Source organism: Aegilops tauschii, chromosome 2 (genome assembly GCF_002575655.3).
Source record: "Aegilops tauschii subsp. strangulata cultivar AL8/78 chromosome 2, Aet v6.0, whole genome shotgun sequence".
NCBI classification, from domain to species: domain Eukaryota; kingdom Viridiplantae; phylum Streptophyta; class Magnoliopsida; order Poales; family Poaceae; genus Aegilops; species Aegilops tauschii.
Genome location: NC_053036.3, coordinates 625332575 through 625352845, shown reverse-complemented (window position 1 = coordinate 625352845; position 20271 = coordinate 625332575). Strand labels below are relative to the sequence as shown.

At 46.8% G+C, this 20271-nt stretch overlaps 2 protein-coding genes across 2 annotated transcripts; both read right to left on the bottom strand.

Annotated features, from left to right (window-relative positions):
* Positions 1–9683: 9683 nt before the first annotated feature.
* Positions 9684–13780, bottom strand: LOC109776890 (protein DJ-1 homolog D). The gene is made up of 5 exons (XM_020335553.3): positions 13515–13780; positions 13266–13382; positions 10775–11215; positions 10281–10643; positions 9684–10047 (listed from the first exon to the last, which is right to left on the bottom strand). The coding sequence occupies exons 1-5, from the start codon at positions 13566–13568 to the stop codon at positions 9856–9858; spliced, it is 1167 nt and encodes a 388-aa protein (XP_020191142.1). The 5' UTR covers positions 13569–13780; the 3' UTR covers positions 9684–9855.
* Positions 13781–14707: 927 nt separating this feature from the next.
* On the bottom strand, positions 14708–18905 carry LOC109776891 (zinc finger CCCH domain-containing protein 32). Its single transcript, XM_020335554.4, has 3 exons — positions 18503–18905; positions 17150–17260; positions 14708–16918 (listed from the first exon to the last, which is right to left on the bottom strand). The coding sequence occupies exons 1-3, from the start codon at positions 18617–18619 to the stop codon at positions 15041–15043; spliced, it is 2106 nt and encodes a 701-aa protein (XP_020191143.1). The 5' UTR covers positions 18620–18905; the 3' UTR covers positions 14708–15040.
* Between the last annotated feature and the right edge of the window lie 1366 nt (positions 18906–20271).

The following is a 20271-nucleotide window of genomic DNA, read 5'->3' as shown; positions in this document are numbered from 1 at the left end:
AATGTCGATATGCCGTTGAGCATCTTTTAAGTCCCCTGTATATTCGCACATTAAACCGGGGCGATGGCTTAAAGGCAGAATGCTCCAGGATATCTAGCAGCGAACAAAGTCAATGCATGTTAAACCGTTCGCAACAAAGGCTCTGAGCTTTGAAAGTTGTGGTGCGTAGTTGGCCCGTTCCTTTGCAGTCAGCCTTTGAGGGAATGGATGGGTATTGGTAAGCCGGTGAGCACGATAACCCGATAGAGGATTCTCTTCAGCGGGAGACGTATCTCGGCAATAGAACCAAGTCTGGTTCCAATCTTTTGGGTGAGTATGATGTTTGGCGTGAGTGAAACTGACATCTTTCCTTTTCTGAATTGAAACCCCGCCAAGTTCAGTATTGGGCCCATCTGTAAATTCAGTACGGCGGTTCAAATAGAAGAAGTCTCTAAACAGTTCAACAGTGGGTTCTTCCTGCAGATAAGCCTCGCAGAACACTTGAAAATTACAAATATTGGACACAGAGTTGGGTCCAATATCTTGAGGGTGGAGTTGGAAGCTAGCAAGTACATTGCGGAAATTTTTTGATCCGGGAGGACTGAACCCTCGACCCAGGTGATCAACGAATACAATCACTTCTCCATCCTTGGGTTCAGGAGGATTTTCTGGACCGGGGGCCCTCCAATGTATGACGTCCTTTTTTGCTAAGGCGCCGGTTGCAACGCACCAATTCAGTTTTTCTTCAGTAACTCGGGAAGGAACCCAGTTGCAGGCATAAAAAGACTTAGCCATTTATCCACAACCTGAGGGAAGGTTTGAGCCGGTTTAAGGTTTATGAATGACAAGGCATAAACCGTCAAAAGCGAAAAAGCAGGTGTTGAAATGCATATAAGTGTTAAACCGGAGGTTGGTGTCATCATAGTTATCAAGACGAGAAATTGGTGGTTTAAGAGGGGACTAATGGTACCTGGCGGATTATCATTCTATAAAATTAAACCGCCTATGCTAGTATGGAAAGTGCAGATCTGAAGCGATGGAAAACAGGTTTCACAAATTGATATGATAATTTCAGATCTGCAGCGTGTCAGCAAATCAAAATATATTCAGACCTAAAATATAGGTGCTTAAGAAGTTCATCAGATCCAGATGAGATTTTTCTATGCAAAGAGGATGCACTAATGATGAAAAAGGGAACTATAACTACGACTGCACAGGAAAATATCAGATTTGAACTCGCCATTTACGCTACGGAGAAGAACAGGGAAGAACAGCACTGAGCTTCGATGAACTCGCAGAAACCCTAATGACAGATCTATGGGAAGAGCAAAGAAAGACTCACTAGGGCTGTTGAACGCGGAGGTGTGCAGACGAGAATCTGGTCGAACCAGGTTGATGCAGCGGCCGTTGTTGGGGCAGAGGCGAAGGTCGACGGCGGCGGCAGAGCTCGAGTGCTAGGTCGATGCAAGGAAGGGGACGATGTGAAGAGACGCGGAGGGTAAAATGAAAGGGACCCTCGGCCCTATTTATAAGGCGAATGGGTAAGCGACAGGCGCGAGAATCGAGGAGCCCAAAAAATGGATATTTGACAGAGCTGTCGCCTCAATTTTCGGAGGCTCGTTAATAAAGGTGAGGTATATACGGTTTTTAATAAACAGGTGATGTCATGGTGGTTTATTATAATCTTGGAAGATGACGTCATGGCGGATTAGAAGGTTTACGTGAAGGTGCTGAAGGAGGAATTTTCCTAAGTATTGAAGATTGACATGAATAGGTTCAAATCAATCTGGGGCCTAATGTTGGGGATATAATTACTGAATATAAACCGCCCAGGAGGGGCCGGGTTATACCCATAATGAGTTAATCATATTGAAGCCCATGAAGATAAGGAATATGGCGCTTTACGGAGGAGATCTAACATGAAGGCTCAGGGCCCAAAGGCGGATTAGGGCCTGTAGATGTAAACCGCCTTATGGTGTATGACTTGTGTTGTAAGACAGGAAAGGGTAGAAACCGAGCCGGACACGTTTATGAGCCGGCCGGGATTCTGTGAACCGCCGGGCGTCAACCTGTGTATATAAAGGGACGACCCGGCGATGGTTTAGGGACGAAAAATAACAGATCGAGAGCCAGGAAAAGCGTATTCGCTCCCTGGTCATCGAAACCCTAGCAATTCCACCTCAACTGGATTAGGCTTTTACCTTCACCGCAAAGGGCCGAACCAGTATAAACTCCTTGCGTCCTTTGTCCCGCTTTAACCCCTTTAAGCTAACTACGTTGCGATGGCTCCACGACTAAGTCCTCACACTAGGACATCTGCCGTGACAAAACCACGACAAATAGGGAAGAAAAGCAGAGGGAACGACCTCGCTCAAGTTAGCCCACTTCAGAATCAAACTCTAGAGAATTGATATGACGCTACAACCCACGAAGAGATGCAAAAACAGCGAGAGTCATTATGGGACAATCCCTCTTGGCCAGATGGTTTGTTGTCCACACACGATCTATGAGGACTAGCTAAAGAAAAAGTTTACGTCTCAACGGCGCCCAGGTTTTCCATATGTCGCACCGAAGTGGGCATTATAAACTGGCTTTGTTGAAAAAAATCCTTTCGCATCCCATGCCCAGGTCCACTCATCATCAAGAACCGGGACTATTGGAGAAGAATCGGGAGTGAATTCCCATAAGGAAAAGACCTGATGAAAAGTGCAAATGTTAATCTGCCCCCTATTGTCTTTTATCCATGCTCCATTTATAGTTGGCATCAGCGACTGGCTCTGTTGACCAGATGAGCAACATCAAAAACCTCAGGTGCAAGTTCCTCCACCGAAGCACCTTGAATCCATACGATGCAATCTCAGCAAGAGCTCTATTTGGTCAAAAACCTCGGTGGAGGAACTTGCACCCAAACGTGCCACCAAAGATGTCCAACAAATACCTTGCAGTGGAGATATTGTTTTGATTTGGCTTGAGGAAGAGTATGAATATCTTCATAATGGAAAAAAAGAGTATGAATAGCAGCATAGATGATATTTAGACCTAATTATAATATTTGCAGTGTAATTTTTGACAGATTTTGAATTGTGGCACCCCAATGATAAGATTGGGTCCGCCACTGCGACAGCCCTTTTGTAGGTTGGGATGATCCGGCTAGGTATGTGCGTTTGAACCAACACGTACATACAAACCCCCGGCCGGGCCCGCCCACCAGCCGCATGCAGGTTCATGATCTGCCGATTGAATCGGCACGTTTCGATGCCCACTGCTCTTCATCTCGCCGTTATACGTACGGATACGGCGTTCTTCTAAAAGAGAGTCGTCGGATTGGAGTGGCGGCAATGATCGGTCACGAGCCCGTCCGCCAAGAGCGGCGTGACACAAGGTCGTGCACACCTTCCGACGGAATCATGGTGATCCGCTGGTGCTCACCACGTACCGTACGTAGTACGTGACGCCAAAGTCACCTCCCGGGTGGTGATGTGCTGGTGCTCACCCCGCAAAAAAAAAAAGTCACCTCCCGGGTGGTGATGGTGCCGGGCCCTACGTAGCTGCTTGGAACAGGAACACCGTCTGCGTGGTTGTTGCGTGGGCACTGCATGAAGGCGTACTATGTACAGTCGAGATATTTTGAGCTAGGACTAGGAGGAAAAGCAAAAGCAGAGGACAGGCGTACCCGCACGCCCATGCCCATACCCAGATTTGCCAGCCAAAAGACCCAGCTAGTAGCTAGGGGTCAATTCATCGAGGCACATGCATGGACCACCCCGGCCCGGCCGGCGGCCAAATTCACTGTTTTGACCATTTTCCTTAACTTAAGCACGATTTGACCCTATGTGCGAAAAAGAAAAAAATTCGGATTTGACCCTTTTTCTACCGTCATTGTCTTTGGCGGTAGGGTAGCACACCCTACCATCAAGGCCTTTGGCGATAGGACTTACTTACGGTAGGGTGTGTTACCCTACCGCCATAGACGATGGCGGTATGAAAAGGGTCAGATCCGAAAAACTTTTGCATATAGGGTCAGATCGTGCTAAACTAAGAAAAAAGGGTCAAAACAGTGAATTTGGCCCCGGCCGGCCCCTGCAACTAGCAATCTACTAGCATGCATGACCGCCGGCCTCATATGCATCAATGACGTGTGGTATCCGTAGGGTATATTCGGTTCCCGTCCGCTCTTATAGTGAGAGTTATTTAACCAAAACCACCACAATTGAGATTGGAGTAACAAATTGATGTCAGATTCAAGTCAGGGCACAAAAAACCATCAATTTCGTGCCTAACCTATAGCGGAGAGCATTGATTGTACTCTCTCCAGTCATTTTTACTCCGCATATAAGATTTGTCTGAAGTCAAACTTAAGAAAGTTAGACCGACCTAATAGAAAAAAAGTATCTCGTAATACGAAACCAATATCATCAGATGTCTCATGAATTCAGTTTTCATATTGTATAATTTTGGTATTGTAGATGTTGATATTTTTTCATATGAATATAATCAAACTTTATGAAGTTTGACTTCAGACAAATCATATATGCGCAGTAAAAAGGATCGGATAGAGTATGATAAGCCCACGAAAACAACAAAACTGACAAGTGGGCCCTACCTGTCAGGCTGATGTGGCGAAGACCAAAAAATTTGACCAACTGATGAGGGCCCCATCTGTCAATGACCAGAAGGTCTTCCTTCTTACTCGCTCTTTTTATGTGGCATTCTATCGAAAACAACGAGTCATCATGGGACAAGCCCCGCTTGGCCAGACGCCCGTTGTCCACACACGAGCTCTGACGACCATCTAAACAAAAGGTTTTCATTTCAACGGCGCCCAGGGTTTCCGTATGGTGCAAGCCGTGCTGCATTGATCGTCGCACCGAAGTTGGCATTATGAATTGACTTTGTCGAAAAAGTTCCTTTCGGGTTTCCATGCCCAGGTCCAGTCATCATCAACACCGGGGCACTGTTGGAGAGCCAGAAATGAATTCCTATAAGGACAAGACCTGATGGAAAGTGTGAATGTTAATCTGCCTTAAACCTCGGGTGCAAGTTCCTGTAAAAGATGGTCTTGAGGTATCACGTACGCAACGTCGTGCACGCGGGCCTTGCCGCTGAACGGAATCCCCGTGATCTGCTGGTGCTCACCGCAGTAGTAGGCACGTACAGCACGTGATACCAAAGCCACCACCTGGGTGCCGGCCCCTGCCTGGAACACCATGCGTCTGCGTGCTGCACTGCATGAACACGTAAGAGTACGTGCAGTAGAGATATTTTGAGCTAGGACTAGGAGGAAAAGCGAAGCGGAGGACAGGAGTACGTGCACGCCCATACCCATTCGCAGATTTGCCAGCCAAATGACCCACCCGGAGGTCCGGTAGGTACCGGTAGTATGGTGCCAAGCAGAGGCCTCGGGTGGCCTCGGCCGGGGCACATGCATGGACCACTCCACTCCGGCCGGCCCCTGCAACTGCAACTAGCAGGCATGACCGCCGGCTAGGCCTGTATATGGGCATCAACGACGTGTCCTAGCTGGTATCCCTTGGTATATTCCCTTCCCGTCCCGTGCTCGTTTTTTCGTTTCTTTCTTGGCAAAGTTTATCTACAGGAGCACGTATCTTTCTGGCAAAAAAAGAGTACTCTACAATCCAACGTAGCAGTCCTCTTGGAGTCTACCCGCCCGGCCGGCGACGAGTCTACCAACCAACCAACCAATGCTCCGCTCTCCCTCTCTCATTCGGTGCGGATCCGATCAATAATCTACAAAGTGACGTGTTGAGTCGCCTACCCGTCGGGACATATCCTCCTATCACGAATGGTGGACACGGCCAGACATACCAATCCACATGCCGCGTGACTCTGTGATTACGGTCGTCCATCAGCCACTAGCATAACCTAGTCTAGCTACATACTCCCAACTCGCTCCCAAGTCTGTTATGAGCTGTACACTAGCGTATCTTGATCGAAACCAGTCTGTTAATGGAGCCAAATGCTGGGCAAGCTAGCACGTGATGTTGCCAATTTGCCATGTTGGGTGGCGGGCCCTATTATTATTATTATTATTATAGAGGGGAGAGAAGGAGAAGCAGGGAGCTATGCAGCAGGCGGGCGGAAGCTGGATGGGTTGTCTCCTTGCTCTGTCCTGCAGATTCCCCCCTCCCCCTCGCCCTCGTCGTCAACCCATAGCAGTAGCACGCAAAATATCTTGGCGCTTGGCAGCCACCGCGGACAGAGTTGTGCAATCAAAATAGATTTAAAAGCACCAGGAATCCTAAAACTTGCTCTCAATGTGATACTTTAGTCCTACAACTTGAAATTTGAACCTACCCAGTCCCTCAACTTGCATAAGATGTGCAAATTTGGTCCTGACGAATCAGAGAGCGCCATGTGAACGTGTGGGTGCATACCCGGTCAGCGCGTGCTCTTTTACAAAGAGGCCCCTGGCTTTGCTGTGAATCAACCCGCACAGATGAGCACTTCTCTGAATTAACCCACGAAGACACCAACTTACACAACCAAACCATCAACTCAAACGAAAAAACCAAAACGCAAGCACACGTCCGTCCGGCCTAAACGCAACCATGCACGCGTGCCACAGATATAGGTAACCAGCTAGCTAAAGCCCACTCGATGGCAATCCAGTCGATCTATGCCTCGCTCCATCACACCTCGCAACATACTGCATACTACTATAATAGATTTATTCTTCCTTGGCAAATCCAATAACACCCGAATATTTGTTTTTTGACCATGGCAAATCGAACGTTTCCGATGGTAATTTTAGTGGCGCGCGGATGACAAGTTTAATTGGCAAGCATAGCAAATTCATGCTCAGTGTATGTTTTGCTAGGAAATTACCGTGTGTGTCAACTAAACATGTCATCCTCGCGTCACTAAAATTATCATAAAAAATGTTTGATTTGCCATGGTCAAATCCCAAACGTTTGGAATTTATCATTTCCGTAAAAGATGACTCAAAAGGAAAAGAAAAACGCAGATTGATTGGACCATTATCGTAAAAGAAAGACAAATGATTGGGCCAGGCGCAACATAGCTTCTTGTCTTTCGTGTTGGCTCGTACATATATAGACATGGATACTCAATACGAAGGCTGATATTAGCTTCAACCCTAACGATAATATAGTACTACGAAATTAGATGCTTTATAAAAGATCGGTTACCGAATTACATCCCATTCGTTGTTTAGGTGCGAGGATTAGCTTATTGTCGATTCTGTTGGCGTGACACCATGGAGCGCAATCTGTTGTTTTTTTGTCTGCTTGTCATGATCGAGATCGATGTAGAGCTCCTTTTGTATCACCCGTCTGCTAAGCTAATCGTGCAACTGATTGACCCGGCTGGCTGGTAAAATTCGTTACGACCTGCAGGCAGATTGTCCCTTCTCTCTTTTGGGCTAGATTTGCACAGTTAATTAATCAGCGACAAGATGATGGCTGCTGCTGCTACAACTTGAGCAATCATGCAATGGCCGGTGGAGCAGATTAAGGTATAGTAGTAGAAAACTCTGATTGATTGCCTGCCTCATCATGCATGTCTGTACATGGACATGTGTAGATTCATAGTATAACAATGGCAGGATATTCCGACCGTTAGGTCGATCGCCGTGGCCAGATGATTGATGAATGATTGCCCCCCTAGCTACTTTTGTCCATCTCATCACCCATTTTGCTGAATTTGGTTACTACTAGTATCTAAAAAAAAATGCCAGGCAGGCTGTGTTTTAGCAAAAACGTTTCGGAACTACTCTGCGGCCGATACTCTCTGCACGAATTACGGATGGCACTTGATCCGGCGGATGTGAGTCACTTGCTTCTACTCATGCATGGCTAGATGCGTAGCAATCCCCCAACAATCGTGCAGACAATGGCCGCGCTCAAAACGTTTTCTGCATAGTCCGCCGCTGTATCTTTTGTCTTTTTTTTTAGAGAAAGGAAGAGCTGTATCTTTTGTCTTGGGTTCATCCATGCATGCATGTTTGATGGGCCAGAAAAGTCTTTGGGTTCCTCCCCTTTCCGCTGGCGCTGTTGCCATTCCGCTTCGTCTTCGGTGGTCTTAGGATCATGGGGCACGGCGGATCCCGGTCGTTGTTGGCGGAAGGGCTTTGTTTTTAGATCTTTATTTGAGTTTTGGTAGGGTTTGTGTCCTACTTAAGAAGGCGAGACGACGGCAACGACTCCCTGAAGATGGAATAAGTTTCTCCCCGTTTAGGCCCCGTTCCGGTGGTGCTTCTAGCATTGTCGGCAGGCGTATGGAGGCATGTTTTTGGTGGATCTACTCGGATCTGGTCATTGTTCGTCTACGTACATGTGTATTCATATTGGATTCTTCCGATCTGCGCTACTCTTCAATGGCGGCGGTTGTTGTTCTGATGCGCTGGTCCTACGGAGCCTTAGTACGAGGAGTTCCCGACCGTCTACTACCATAAATTTTGCCCGCCTCCAGCGAGGGAGGGGCGATGACGGCGGCGCGCCTTCGGCTCGCTTTAGTGATTGTAGTCATCGCTGGGCGGTCTATGGATCTGCATGCAAATTTTATTATTATTCCCAATGTTTGTTGTACCATGATTGAAAATGAATATTTGTCAAAAAAATGATTGAAAATGAATTGTCGAAAGTTTTCTCGCAAAAAAAATATATTGGATGGACCGGGTTTCACTGTGCACGTGTCTTTCATCATGGCCACTAGAGAGCGTTCCACTTCACATGGTTGATTGCATATAAGTATTGGATGGTGTGAAGTGCTAGTAATACTCGATGATTACGGCTGTCTAGCTTTGGCTGGATCGTGGGGTGTGGCGTGAGATAGTTCGGTGATCGGTGGATAAGAAGCAACCGGCCGACCGGCGGCGATTGCAAAAGGCCAAAGCGGTAGCAGTTGGTGCCGGGGCGACGGCCACGCCAGAAAGCGTCACCTTTTTTCGCCGCGCGCGAGAGCCGCCACTTTTGGATCGGAGTCGGGTAGACATGCGCCAGTTGCCGATGATCTCATCACGGGCGGCGACGGCCACGCCAGAAAGGGAAGGCGGCATCGATCCTCCTTTTTCTCCGTGCGTGCGACCTTCGGCGAAGGCGCCGCGCGACTTTTCGATCGGTGGCGTGCCAGTTGACGAGTGGGCGCCGAAACGCATGATGCCAAGCCTGTGACGGTGCATGCCATGCGAGTGCTCTAGTTTGTTCCGTCCATATACTACTCCCTATTTTATCCATTTATTATTACGGTGCATATATGAAGCGCCCAGTGTGTGCCATGCATGTAGTATGTACTGTACTCCTTTTGTAAATTAATATAAGAACGTTTAGATCACAATTAGTTTATGGAGGGAGTACTAGAATCGACGCAGCAAGGAGGACCTAACTAAGGAGGAAGGTTCGTATAGGCGTGCGTCCAATTTGCTTCTTTCTTGTGAGCTTTCGGCCGGTTTCAGGCTTTAGAGTGAGCTTTTGTTTTCAGAAAAAGGAAAAAGGATGAAGGAAACGACGACGCAGGTCTAAATTCAAATCAATCGACTAGGCAAATCCCGTTCCATCTATCTATGTCAGTACCAGCCAAGACTGGACTGAAGCATGCAGTTCCTTCATTTCTGTGACAACCGAGGAGGAAGACGCCTGTGTGGTGATGCAGTCCAGCTGCAGCGTGAACTGCTCCCTGGCTGTCCAGAGACGAGCTAGAGAAGCGACGTATAAAAAAAGTCAGGGTACCAGTAACGACGGCACGGGCTTTATTGCTTGCTTCAACCACCAACAATGCCACGAGACAGTGCTTCAGGACGGTGCAGGTACAGACAGTCGAGGACAAGGCACTGGTACAGAATCTATCTCTGTTGTACTATATGATGTGAGGAAAAAGCCCGGAGCTAACGGCGAGGGCTCACGCGAAGGAGACCTTGATGCCCAGCAGGGCCATGAGCTGCGCCACGAACTCGGGGTGCGCCGGCCATGCCGCGCCCGTCACCAGGTTGCCGTCCGTGAAGCACCGGTGGATCGGGTCCGGCTCCAGCCACGTCCCCCCGCCCAGCACCACGTTCAGCTTCACCGCCGGGTACGCCGTGCACTTCCGACCCTGCATATCATCATCGTGCACAAAGGCAGCAAGGGTTAAATCAGTTTAGTCGATGAGCAACAGAGCACCCACAGTTCCTCCTGGAACAACATTTTACATACGCCGATGATATATATCAGGTGTTGCGACAGACAAACAGTTTGCTTTTGTTTTCTTCAGAGCAGAACAGGCTATAACCATGAAGGGCACAACTGATGCAGAGCAGGAGCAGCTAGTTAATGGATTAGGAGTACCTGAAGAACCCCAGCAGCAGCCAGGATCTGCTGCCCGTGGCAGATCGACGCGACCGGCTTCCCTTTATCCATGAACCCCTTGGCCAGGCTGAGCACCTTCTCGTTCAGCGCAAGGTACTCAGGGGCACGCCCACCAGGAATCACAAGCGCGTCGTAGCTTGAAGCGTCCACGCCGTCAAACGACGCGTTCAGAGCGAAATCGTGACCAGGCTTCTCGCTGTAAGTCTGGTCCCCTTCAAAGTCATGGATGGCAGTTGGGCACTTGTCACCGGGGCCCTTGTCAGGGCAGACCGCATCGACATGGCAGCCAAGGGCTTGCAGGGCCTGGAACGGGACCATCACCTCGTAATCCTCCATGTAGTCCTGTTTAAAATGTCATTAAAATGACACAGGCTCAGCACAGTGGCTATGATTTATCAAGAAAATGAGAAACAATTTTTACAAGGAGGAACATGAACTGAATTGACCAGGGCAGAAATTTCTCAAAGCATTACCCCGCAAAGGAACAGAATTCTTTTGTCTGCGCCTGCGACGGAGCCTCCAAGTGCTTTCACAAACAGGCTGATGAATTCAGGGTGACCGTCGTAAGCCGCTGCTGTCACCAGATTACCATCGACGACGCATTTCTTCATAGTATCAGCTTCTACCCACTTGGCCCCAGCAGCAACCAAAACTGGCCTAACAGCAGGATACGCGGTGCATGTACGGTCCCTGACTACTCCTGCTGCTGCCAGAATCAACTGTCCATGGCAAACTGATGCGATGGGCTTCTTAGCGTCAGAGAACTTCCTAACTAAGGCAAGCACTTTTTCATCCATCGCAAGGTACTCTGGTGCACGGCCTCCAGGAATCACCAATCCATCATACCCAGCAGCGTCAATCTCATCGAATGAAGCATTAAGTGCAAAGTTATGACCTTTCGACTCTGCATATGTCTGCATCATATATACAGAAGATAAAATTAGTGCAGGCTTTCAGGGCAGTACTATGTCAGAAAGATTTGAGGTACCATCACACTCATAAAAAGAACCACCAACATGGCTGGTTTCTTAAAACTGAGCATTTCACACAGATTAAATATTCCTTGCCAATTCAAGAGTATGTTAGCAGAACTGCAAGAAAAATTTATTTGACAACACAGGGACCCCTATGACCAAGTATTTACAGAGGAGCAATACCTTTTGGCGAAAATAGGGCTAATAGCACAACAATGTGGGAAAAGAAGAACAGAAACAGATAAACAGTTACAAATATTCAACCGCTGGCATTGTTCAAGATGTACTGATGAGTAGAAAGTACTACAATTCAGTTGTGACCACGGTAGGTGAAGTGCAAAATCATCTGTGTATTTCTTTACGTATCCTTTTATGTCAGACATGTACACACTAACACTGATTCAGTGCATATTTAAGACTCAAGTATATATAAGAGAAGTGGAACTGTAGGAAGAAATATGTTAATCCCTCCGCCCCGAATTACTTAACACAGAAATGGATGTATCTAGACGTATTTTTAGTTGAGATCAAGTATTTAGACAGGAGCAATGCCGTCTAGAGAAATTAGGGTAAAGTTATGAGCTTTTGAGTCAGCATTTGTCTGCGCGGCGTATCCACAAGACAAAATTAGTGTAGGTCTTTTAGAGCAGAATTATATCAGAAACAGTTAGCATACCATCACACTGATAAAAAGAACCGCCAGCATGGTTGGTTTTTACAACTGAGCATTTGAGACAAATTAAAGGTTCCGTGTATATGCAATACAGAGACCCCTAAGATCAAGTATTTACACAGGACCAACACTGAGAAAATAGACACAACAATGTGGAAAATGGAAAAATCAGATAAGGAGTATACAAAGATAAACCAAGCTATATATTTTTTAGATTGTTCAAGATGTATTAGTGAGTAAAATATACTGCATTTAAATTGCGAGCACAGAGGTGGAATGTGAAACCATATGTGTAGTTCATTAGATAAATCCCTCCTTTCATATCAAGCATGTACAGACCAATATTTAAAATTTGCCTAAACAGAAAAGATCCAATGACCAACTTTAGTTTTAAGCATTAATCTAGGTACATGCATAATTAGAAAATCCAAGCAGAATTTCGAGTAAAAGAAAATTATGACAGCCTCAACAAGTACTGAACGAAAAGAAGATCTGACAACTACTCCCTCCGTCCCATAATATAACAGCGTTCTTGACACTAGTGTAGTGTAAACAACGCTCTTATATTATGGGACGGAGGGAGTATTTGATAGACTATTTACTTGAACACTAACCAATCATGCTCGCATATTCAAAAATGCACAAACTACCAACTGCGAACAGCTGCTGTCACTCATCTAGTCCATAATATTAAGGTGTCATTGTTGGTTCAGTATACCTACATCATACATATGCCCTCATTTCAGTACATCTACAACACAACTGCATGTAAGTGCCATTACCCTACGCCCTCAATGTTGCATTGTACTGTACTGTATGACCTGTACGATTTTGTTTCAGACATATCGACTTAATTATGAGACCGAGACCCTAAAACCCTGAACAAATTTGTACAGCCATCCAATTACATAGCATTAAATGCAGAGGGGATGCTCAAGTTTGTACAACCATCCAGTAAATGTGAACATGGCATCTGGATAAGCTGGGAATGTTGTGTAGAGTAATGAATTATGCAGTGTTACATCATTTTCTCTGTTCAAACGATGCTGGCCTCTTACAGACAGTTACCACAGGGGTTTCCTTCTTACAGAACACAGGCTGACTTGGAGAATTTCTTCTTAGAGATTAGTCGTCAGCTCGTGTGCACTTCACAAAAGGAATTCGTGTTGCATAAGAATGCATCTCTCAAACTAACTGGCCGTGCTAAATATGTCCTGCTCTTCTCACTACCACAACCCGGCCAAACCCTATCCACTTGAACATACAGTACCAACTACACAGAAACAGCAGACGGGGGAAACTGATCCAAGGACGCACCTGGTGGCCGATGGGCTTGTGGACGGCGGTGGGGCAGGCGTCGCCGGCCTTCTTGCCGGGGCAGACGGCGTCGACGGTCACGCCGTACGCCTGCAGCGACTGGAACGGGACCATGGCCTGATCCGTCCATGGACCCAGGAAAGAAACCGACCGGAATCAGTTGGCAGCAATCGAAGTGGAAGGGGAATCAATTGATTGTAGCACAGGGGAGGGGGGCGATGTGGATGAGGAGGAGGATAAGATGGAGACCTCGTAGTCCTCCATGTAGTCCCCGCAGAGCAGGAGCACCCTCTTGGCGGCCATGGCGGCTGTCCTCGCCTCCCAAAGGTGCACACACGCGAGACGCTCCGGATTTCGCCGAGCTCCCTGCAAGTGCAACCAAGCCTGGACTGGACTGGACTCTGGAAGCCTCTCCTCGGGACGGGACGGAGCGAGCGGCCGGCGCTATATGCCACGAGAGAGTCATCCAGAAGAGCCTCCGTTCCATCATAAAAATTGTTTTTTTTTTCTTTTTTATGCATTTTCCTTTTTTAGAGAAAATGCATTAGTATTCCTCTCTCTGGAACTACAAAGTGTATATTTTGATCCAACGTCTGCATATTTTCACTATCCAGAAACTATCTCATGTTACCACCATTTGACATTCGAACAGATGTACTCCCTCCGTCCCAAAAATCTTGTCTTAGATTTGTCTAAATACGGATGTATTAAGTCACGTTTTAGCATTAGGTACATCCGTATCTAGATCAATTTAAGACAAGAATTTTGAAACGGAGGGAGTATCTAACACTGTCTAAGACAACTAATTCGGGACAGAGGTAGTATAATATACTGCTACATGCTTAACGTGCGAGCACATGATCAGCAAGATCTGCCAGGGCAGCAGCATGTGAGCTCCTCAGATTGGCCTAATACACTAACAATCTCGTGGCTAGCGAGGTCGGATTATAGCAAATTATTTGTGTACTGTCATGCCTTCCAAGTTGCTGGTTTGCCCATGGCCAGTGCAAAAATAGCCAAAACTCATGATTCCATCACCTACATTATACTCAAGTTGTGTCCCGATTGGATCATTTGGCATCGCACAAGATCAGGAATCATACTCAGTTGACTGCTAACTGCAGACAGATAGTCATGGATGGAAAAACTAGTACTACAACCAACAGCACCACTGATCCCCACCCAGATCCAGATCCAGTTATAAGCTCAAAGAATGGAGAGCAGGTACTTATTCAGATAGATGTGCTCATCACAGAAACATGATCAGCGGGTAATCCCACACTGTCACAAATCAACTGATGAAACAAAATGATTTCACAATCAAATATATCCACACACTGCATCCAGGCAAAGAATGAAAGCTTTTTCTTCTGTGTAGAAAAGGAAAGATGCCCTCCAAGTTGGAGGGGGGTGTTATATTATCCATCTCAGGCACAAAAATATCAATGGGGTATCATCATGTTAGTAATGAAACTAATACAATACAGAGTTCCAGGGATACGCTCAACAAAGTGCAGCAGCTGTTTTTACACGTAAAGATTACTTTCTCGTTTATCCAATCATCATCATCTACCTCGCTCAATGCCTGACCTATACTTATATAATATCAGTTATCGCTCATAAGCCCCGGGAAAGACCAGGCCTTTTTGGCGCTATCAACTTGAAGCAGGAACATGGAGCGCCACAAGAATTCATCCAAGAGGATCAATCACTAGAGGGGAAATCAAGCGTTTCGGCCCGGCCCGAAGAAGCGCCAAGAAAAGCACAGCCAGAGCTCAAGAGAAGACGACCCCGACTTTACGGGCAAAATCATCGTCGTCCTCAAACTCTTCCTCGTCGTCTTGATATGCATTCTCGTCTTCGGATTTGTACTCGTAGCCTTCAGTCGCCTCATACTCTGACTCCCCCTGCCTCTGGTCATAGTTATCAGCCTCTCCATTTTCCACTTCAATTATATCTTCAGCCTCAGCTTTGTCACCGTGTGACGAAGATGCAGGGACCTGGCCTTCCTCTTTATATTCTTCATCACCTGATCTGCTCTTGTATTCTTCAGAACTGATAGTGTTGTCGTAGCCCTCCTTCTCAGCTTCAACCAGAGATTCAGCCTGCCTGTGTGAGACCGCAGCAGATTTATCTTCTTTCACATTGTGGGCAGATGACCCATTGCCATTGCCGCTTGCAGCCTGTCGTTTCCTCTGTAAGATGACACTGAGAGGCGTTGGGCCTTCAAAATCAAGAGATGCTTCAGATTGAACACTTCCATTCGCCTTCCTAGACTCTGGACCAAAGTCTTTCCGGCTGGCGAAGTTGAGTGAATCTGTTACATTCCGTCTCGAATGCTTGCCATCAGCGATCCTGGCACTTGAAGCACGCTCGCTTGATCTCTGCCGGATCCTCTCTTGATGATGCCCTGCCTCCCGATGCCTGCCACCCTGGATATCCATAGGCATAACTGGAGACAGCCTGTCCCGGAGTTGACTTCTATCTCGCTCTCTCTCGGAGCGAGCATCTACTCTATCAGGTGATCTTCCAGGAAGCTTTATTCTGCCTTGCAGACGGGAGCTTAGAGTGCTCCCTCGAGGGCCCTGATGGCGATCTCTGTGTGTACGGTGACCATCATATGCCCTTTCCCTGTAGCGGTCATCCCTCCGACGCGACTCTCCACTGCGTTCCGGGCTGATGCCTGGAGACCCATTTATTTTTCTCCTGCGGAGCCGGTGACGTAAATCTGATCCATCTATCTCAACAGGGCCAGTCTCTCTCTGCCGAGACCTCCTTTCTGAATAGGAAGGTCTGTCCAAGTTCCTCTCAGAAGATGTTCTACGACGTTTCCTGTCATAGCCATCATACATTTGTCCGATCGGTCCTTGCTCACCCATTCCATTGAATAGCTCTCTTTCATGATGAGGCTGGATTTCAAAATCAGCAGGAGCATATTCATAATCTTCTACTGGATAAATATCCCTTCCAAAATCATCAGGGTCATGCATATAAGCACCAGCATCTGCATCGTTTGCCACAAGAACATCAAAACCAGGCGAAGACTCCCCCAATAAGTCATCAGCATCTCTACTGTCCTCGGGCATGTCATCCTGAGGAGGTGTTTGGTAAGGTTGATTCCAATCTTGCATAGGATCAGTTTCCACAGGAAGATTGTTCTGATAGCACTCAGGATGATCCTCGCCTGAAGAGGTTCCGACACTTTTATTTGCTGCTGGCATGCTGTTTTGTACCCTCCCTGACTTCGGCAAAGATTTCACTGCACTGGAAGCTAGGTCAGCTGGTATAGCAGCTGCAGCTGTCCTGGCAAAATTCGCTGCAGCCCTATTAACTGATTTGGACCTGTCGTCACTTATTGGGCCACCTTGCTGAATTAGATGATTTGTCTGAGCAAACTCCTTGACACCCAAAAATTCATTCTTTTGGGTCTGAGGCTGCTCAGAAGGAAAGGAAGAAACCTTCGCCACCTGTTCTGGTGGATTATTGCCAGCGGGCTGCGGTCCATGGGAAAAAGGGCATTTATCACCTTTGATGCAGTTCCCTTTCTGAAAGTAATAACACGGGACCATCTGCTTGCCCGAGTTATAAGCAGCATAGTGTGAAGACACTGCAGGTATTCCAGGAGTTGTAGCACCAAACATACCATCGATTGGCTGGTCAAAAGTAGAGAAAACAGAATTAGACTTCAGGTAACAATTTCAACTGATAAAATGTCAAAACGAATTAAGACCATGACTAGGATCACTACAGGGATTTCTATAATCATGCCTTGTTAGTTACTGTGAACAGAATAAACATGATAATTATTGATGCCAGTTGCTCGCAGATATTACGAGAGGTCTTATGGTGAATAAGGAGGGAAAGTAAAGGAAAATGAGAATTACCGGATGGCGAAATGAACATTTTGGATTCAAGCAATTGCCATTTAACCAGTAGTAACAGTCTCTAGGGTTCATCCGGGCACCCTCACTGTGACGGAAATCACATTGGTTCCCCTGAAAGAAAGAATAAAGCAAGGTCAGCGAAAAAGATTCTCACTGGTAACTAATAACCAAACTTCTGGCGGTAAGAAATCATGGTCTGTAATGCATACTGTAGCATGATCTGAATAATGTTCTACAAAGAGATGGACTTAACAATATATAAACTATACAAACTGAAGCACAGAAATTTAACAGGTAAAATCTAATAGCAAAGTAGGAATCAGACACAAATTTTGAAACAAGGTCAATCTTAAGCGCCCCAAGGATAATTAACTGGTGAGAACATAAGCCCATTACAGCATTTACACCACATAGGGTATTCCAAAGTAAAGATAGAGAAGACCTATGTGGACATAATACATTAGGATCCTACGCATATACAAGCACTAAATGAAGCAAAAAAGAAGAAGGCATAACATAAGAAGTGTTACTTTCTGGAGTAAGACACTAGTTAATTAGGCATGCCCGAATTGCAGGATGTTTCAAAGGTACAAGACTAAAGGCAGGTACCAATATGATATTCAAAAAGAGACTAGCCACGTCTAAATACATCGAGCAAGTATTCACCCTTTACATACAAAAATAAAGTTTATCAGAACTATTGTTGTTGTAATCTGGACATCTGTTATTGGATAACATATTCTTTTCAAAAGAGATGTTGAGATCCTCAGGAGCAAACGAAATTTTCAGACAGGGGAAGCATAACCCTGTGGGCAATAACAAATTCCTATCGAGAAATCCTCCCCATGAACCAGGTAAAATCAACATCTTGGGCAAACAGACGTCGTGATTCATGTTGCCACCTTGTCCCCACGGCTAAAAGGTGTATAATCAAAGGCAATAGTCAATTCGTTGGGGGCGCATTCAACCTAATGATACCTCAAATGGGTTGTCTTGACCTTCAATTAGGATTAGGATTAGGTATAGGTATAAGCCTACCGTCCTAATTCCCGTCGAGCAACAGGAACACAACCTGACCAAGCCCTAGCATCGGAAACCAAGAAAGATGGCAATTCACGCCCTACACATCGGCAAAGAACATCGTGGATACCAGGGCGATCTTGGGTCACGAAATCTTTCTCTCCGGTGCTTTGCCCAGATGGGATGCCCTACCCGCGACGCGATTCCCGGACGAAATTACGAGCTCCAATCGCGTGAATCAAGACCGCCGCGCCGCACGAAGCGGGCTAGCTTGGAAGGAAGGGAAGGGAAGGGGAGGGAGGAACGGGGGAGCAATCGGCGGGCGGCACATACCTTCTTGCAGGTGAGGGGCGAGGCGAGGAAGTAGACGCAGTCGGTGTTGCGCCGGAGCGCCTCCTCCTCGGGCGTGAGCGGCTTGGCCTCCGCCGCGGCGGCGCCGTCGGCCTCCATGGCCCCCGTCGCGGGCGAGCCTCCCCCTCCTCCTCCTCCTCCGGCGGCGGGAGGACGCCGATCGCGGCCCGGGGGGCGGCGGGGGAGGCTGGGGTCGGGCGGGGCGGACGGCGGCGGCGGCGGCGGCGCGATGATTGGATGGGATCTACGGCCGCGCAGGTTAGGGTTGGATGGGGAGGGGGAGGGGGCGATGCGCGGGCGGGCGGCCTTGGCTGGCTGCGCGTCGCGTGTGGACTGCGTTGGGTCGGAGGCGGACTGCGGGTACAAACTCGAAACAAATATAAATGGAGGGGGGTAGGGGACGGACACCGTCCTAGCCTTTTCTTTCTTTCCTCTTCTCTTCTCTTCTCTCCAATTTTGCGTTGCGTTTCTTTCCTTTCTCTCTAATTTTGTGATGATTCTTATATACCATCTAATATAAATTTAGACAAGGTTAACAATGTTTGACTTGAAAATAGAGAGACGTGACGGTGAAACGGGTTACGGTTTTTACTGCCCGCCGATGCGTGATGGTTACGTAGGTGTTGGTCCCACCAAATCAATGAACCAGATATCTACATCTACATAGGTGTTAATAACGAAATTAGAACTAAAACACAACACTTATTTTGGATTGAGCGATTAGTATTTTGCAGCTTGATTCTCAATTTATATTGTAGTTTAAACAAATACGGCTTCTCCTGAAATTTTAGCGGGCGGAGTGTGCAAGGATGCGGGACGATAGATAGTTATTGGATTTTCTCGTGATGTGGGTAAAGGCGGATGAGAAGGTAACTTCTCCAATATCGCGGCATTGAGTGTACAGTATCTTCGTCTTTACGGGCGGACAGGTGGGAGTGTACATTTTTTTCACCTTTGCAGGCAGTTAGGTGGGAGTGTACATTTTGAATGTACATCATCTTCACCTCTCCATTCAGATAGGTAGGTGGGAGTGTACATTTCTAAACCAACATACATATACTCCATTCCTTGGAAATGGGGTGCAAAGTATATCTACTCCCTCCAGCCTCCCTCGAGTATGTTAAACTTGGATGTTTCTAATTGTAGTGTCACGTAACAGTTACATTGGTAGTAGTTTTGACTACCCGTCGAAGCATAGTTACATTGGCTTTGGTTTCGACCGACCAACAAACCCCGATATCTACACATTTGCAGCTTTGAGTCTCAATCCGAATTGAAGTGTTTTCTCTCTCTATTTTTCCAGTCCCTATTTGTGGCTTGCAAAACTTTATATGCAGTGCATTTTTAGTGAGTGGGGTGTATTGGATGCAGGTCAGTAGATAGGTTAGGTTAGGTTTTCGGTCTATTTGTGTGCAGGTGTTCTTCATCTACTGTCTCATGTTAAGCAGCATGTCTATTGCGATAACCATGTTCATGCCTTTCCATCGATACAACATCTTTTTCTCCTACATTGATGATGGGCTATTTAGACTAGTGTCTCACGATTCTAGGTGTCCATTCTTAGAGCAAGTATAATAAGGTGATGTAAGCAGGCTGTAAGGATTTAAATACTATATCTTTGCTGACTTGGAAGAGAGAGAAGAGGAGAGAGATGAGAAGCGGGTTGTAGACTCACAGCCGGCTGTAGCACGTGCGCCAAGAAACTATGTATAGCTATTTGGTTTCTCCGGAATTTTAGTGAGCGGAGTATC

What these genes read in the sequence shown, in the direction of transcription:
- LOC109776890 (XM_020335553.3), bottom strand. Translation starts at nt 13,568, where the DNA reads ATGGCCGCCAAGAGGGTGCTCCTGCTCTGCGGGGACTACATGGAGGAC. An exon ending in ACTACATGGAGGACTACGAG is followed by an intron (nt 13,383 to 13,514) that starts GTCTCCATCTTA and finishes TGGACGGATCAG; the next exon opens with GCCATGGTCCCGTTCCAGTC. An exon ending in GAATTCTGTTCCTTTGCGGG is followed by an intron (nt 10,644 to 10,774) that starts GTAATGCTTTGA and finishes CATTTTAAACAG; the next exon opens with GACTACATGGAGGATTACGA.
- LOC109776891 (XM_020335554.4), bottom strand. Translation starts at nt 18,619, where the DNA reads ATGGAGGCCGACGGCGCCGCCGCGGCGGAGGCCAAGCCGCTCACGCCC. An exon ending in CGCCCCTCACCTGCAAGAAG is followed by an intron (nt 17,261 to 18,502) that starts GTATGTGCCGCC and finishes TCTTTCTTTCAG; the next exon opens with GGGAACCAATGTGATTTCCG. An exon ending in AATGTTCATTTCGCCATCCG is followed by an intron (nt 16,919 to 17,149) that starts GTAATTCTCATT and finishes ACTTTTGACCAG; the next exon opens with CCAATCGATGGTATGTTTGG.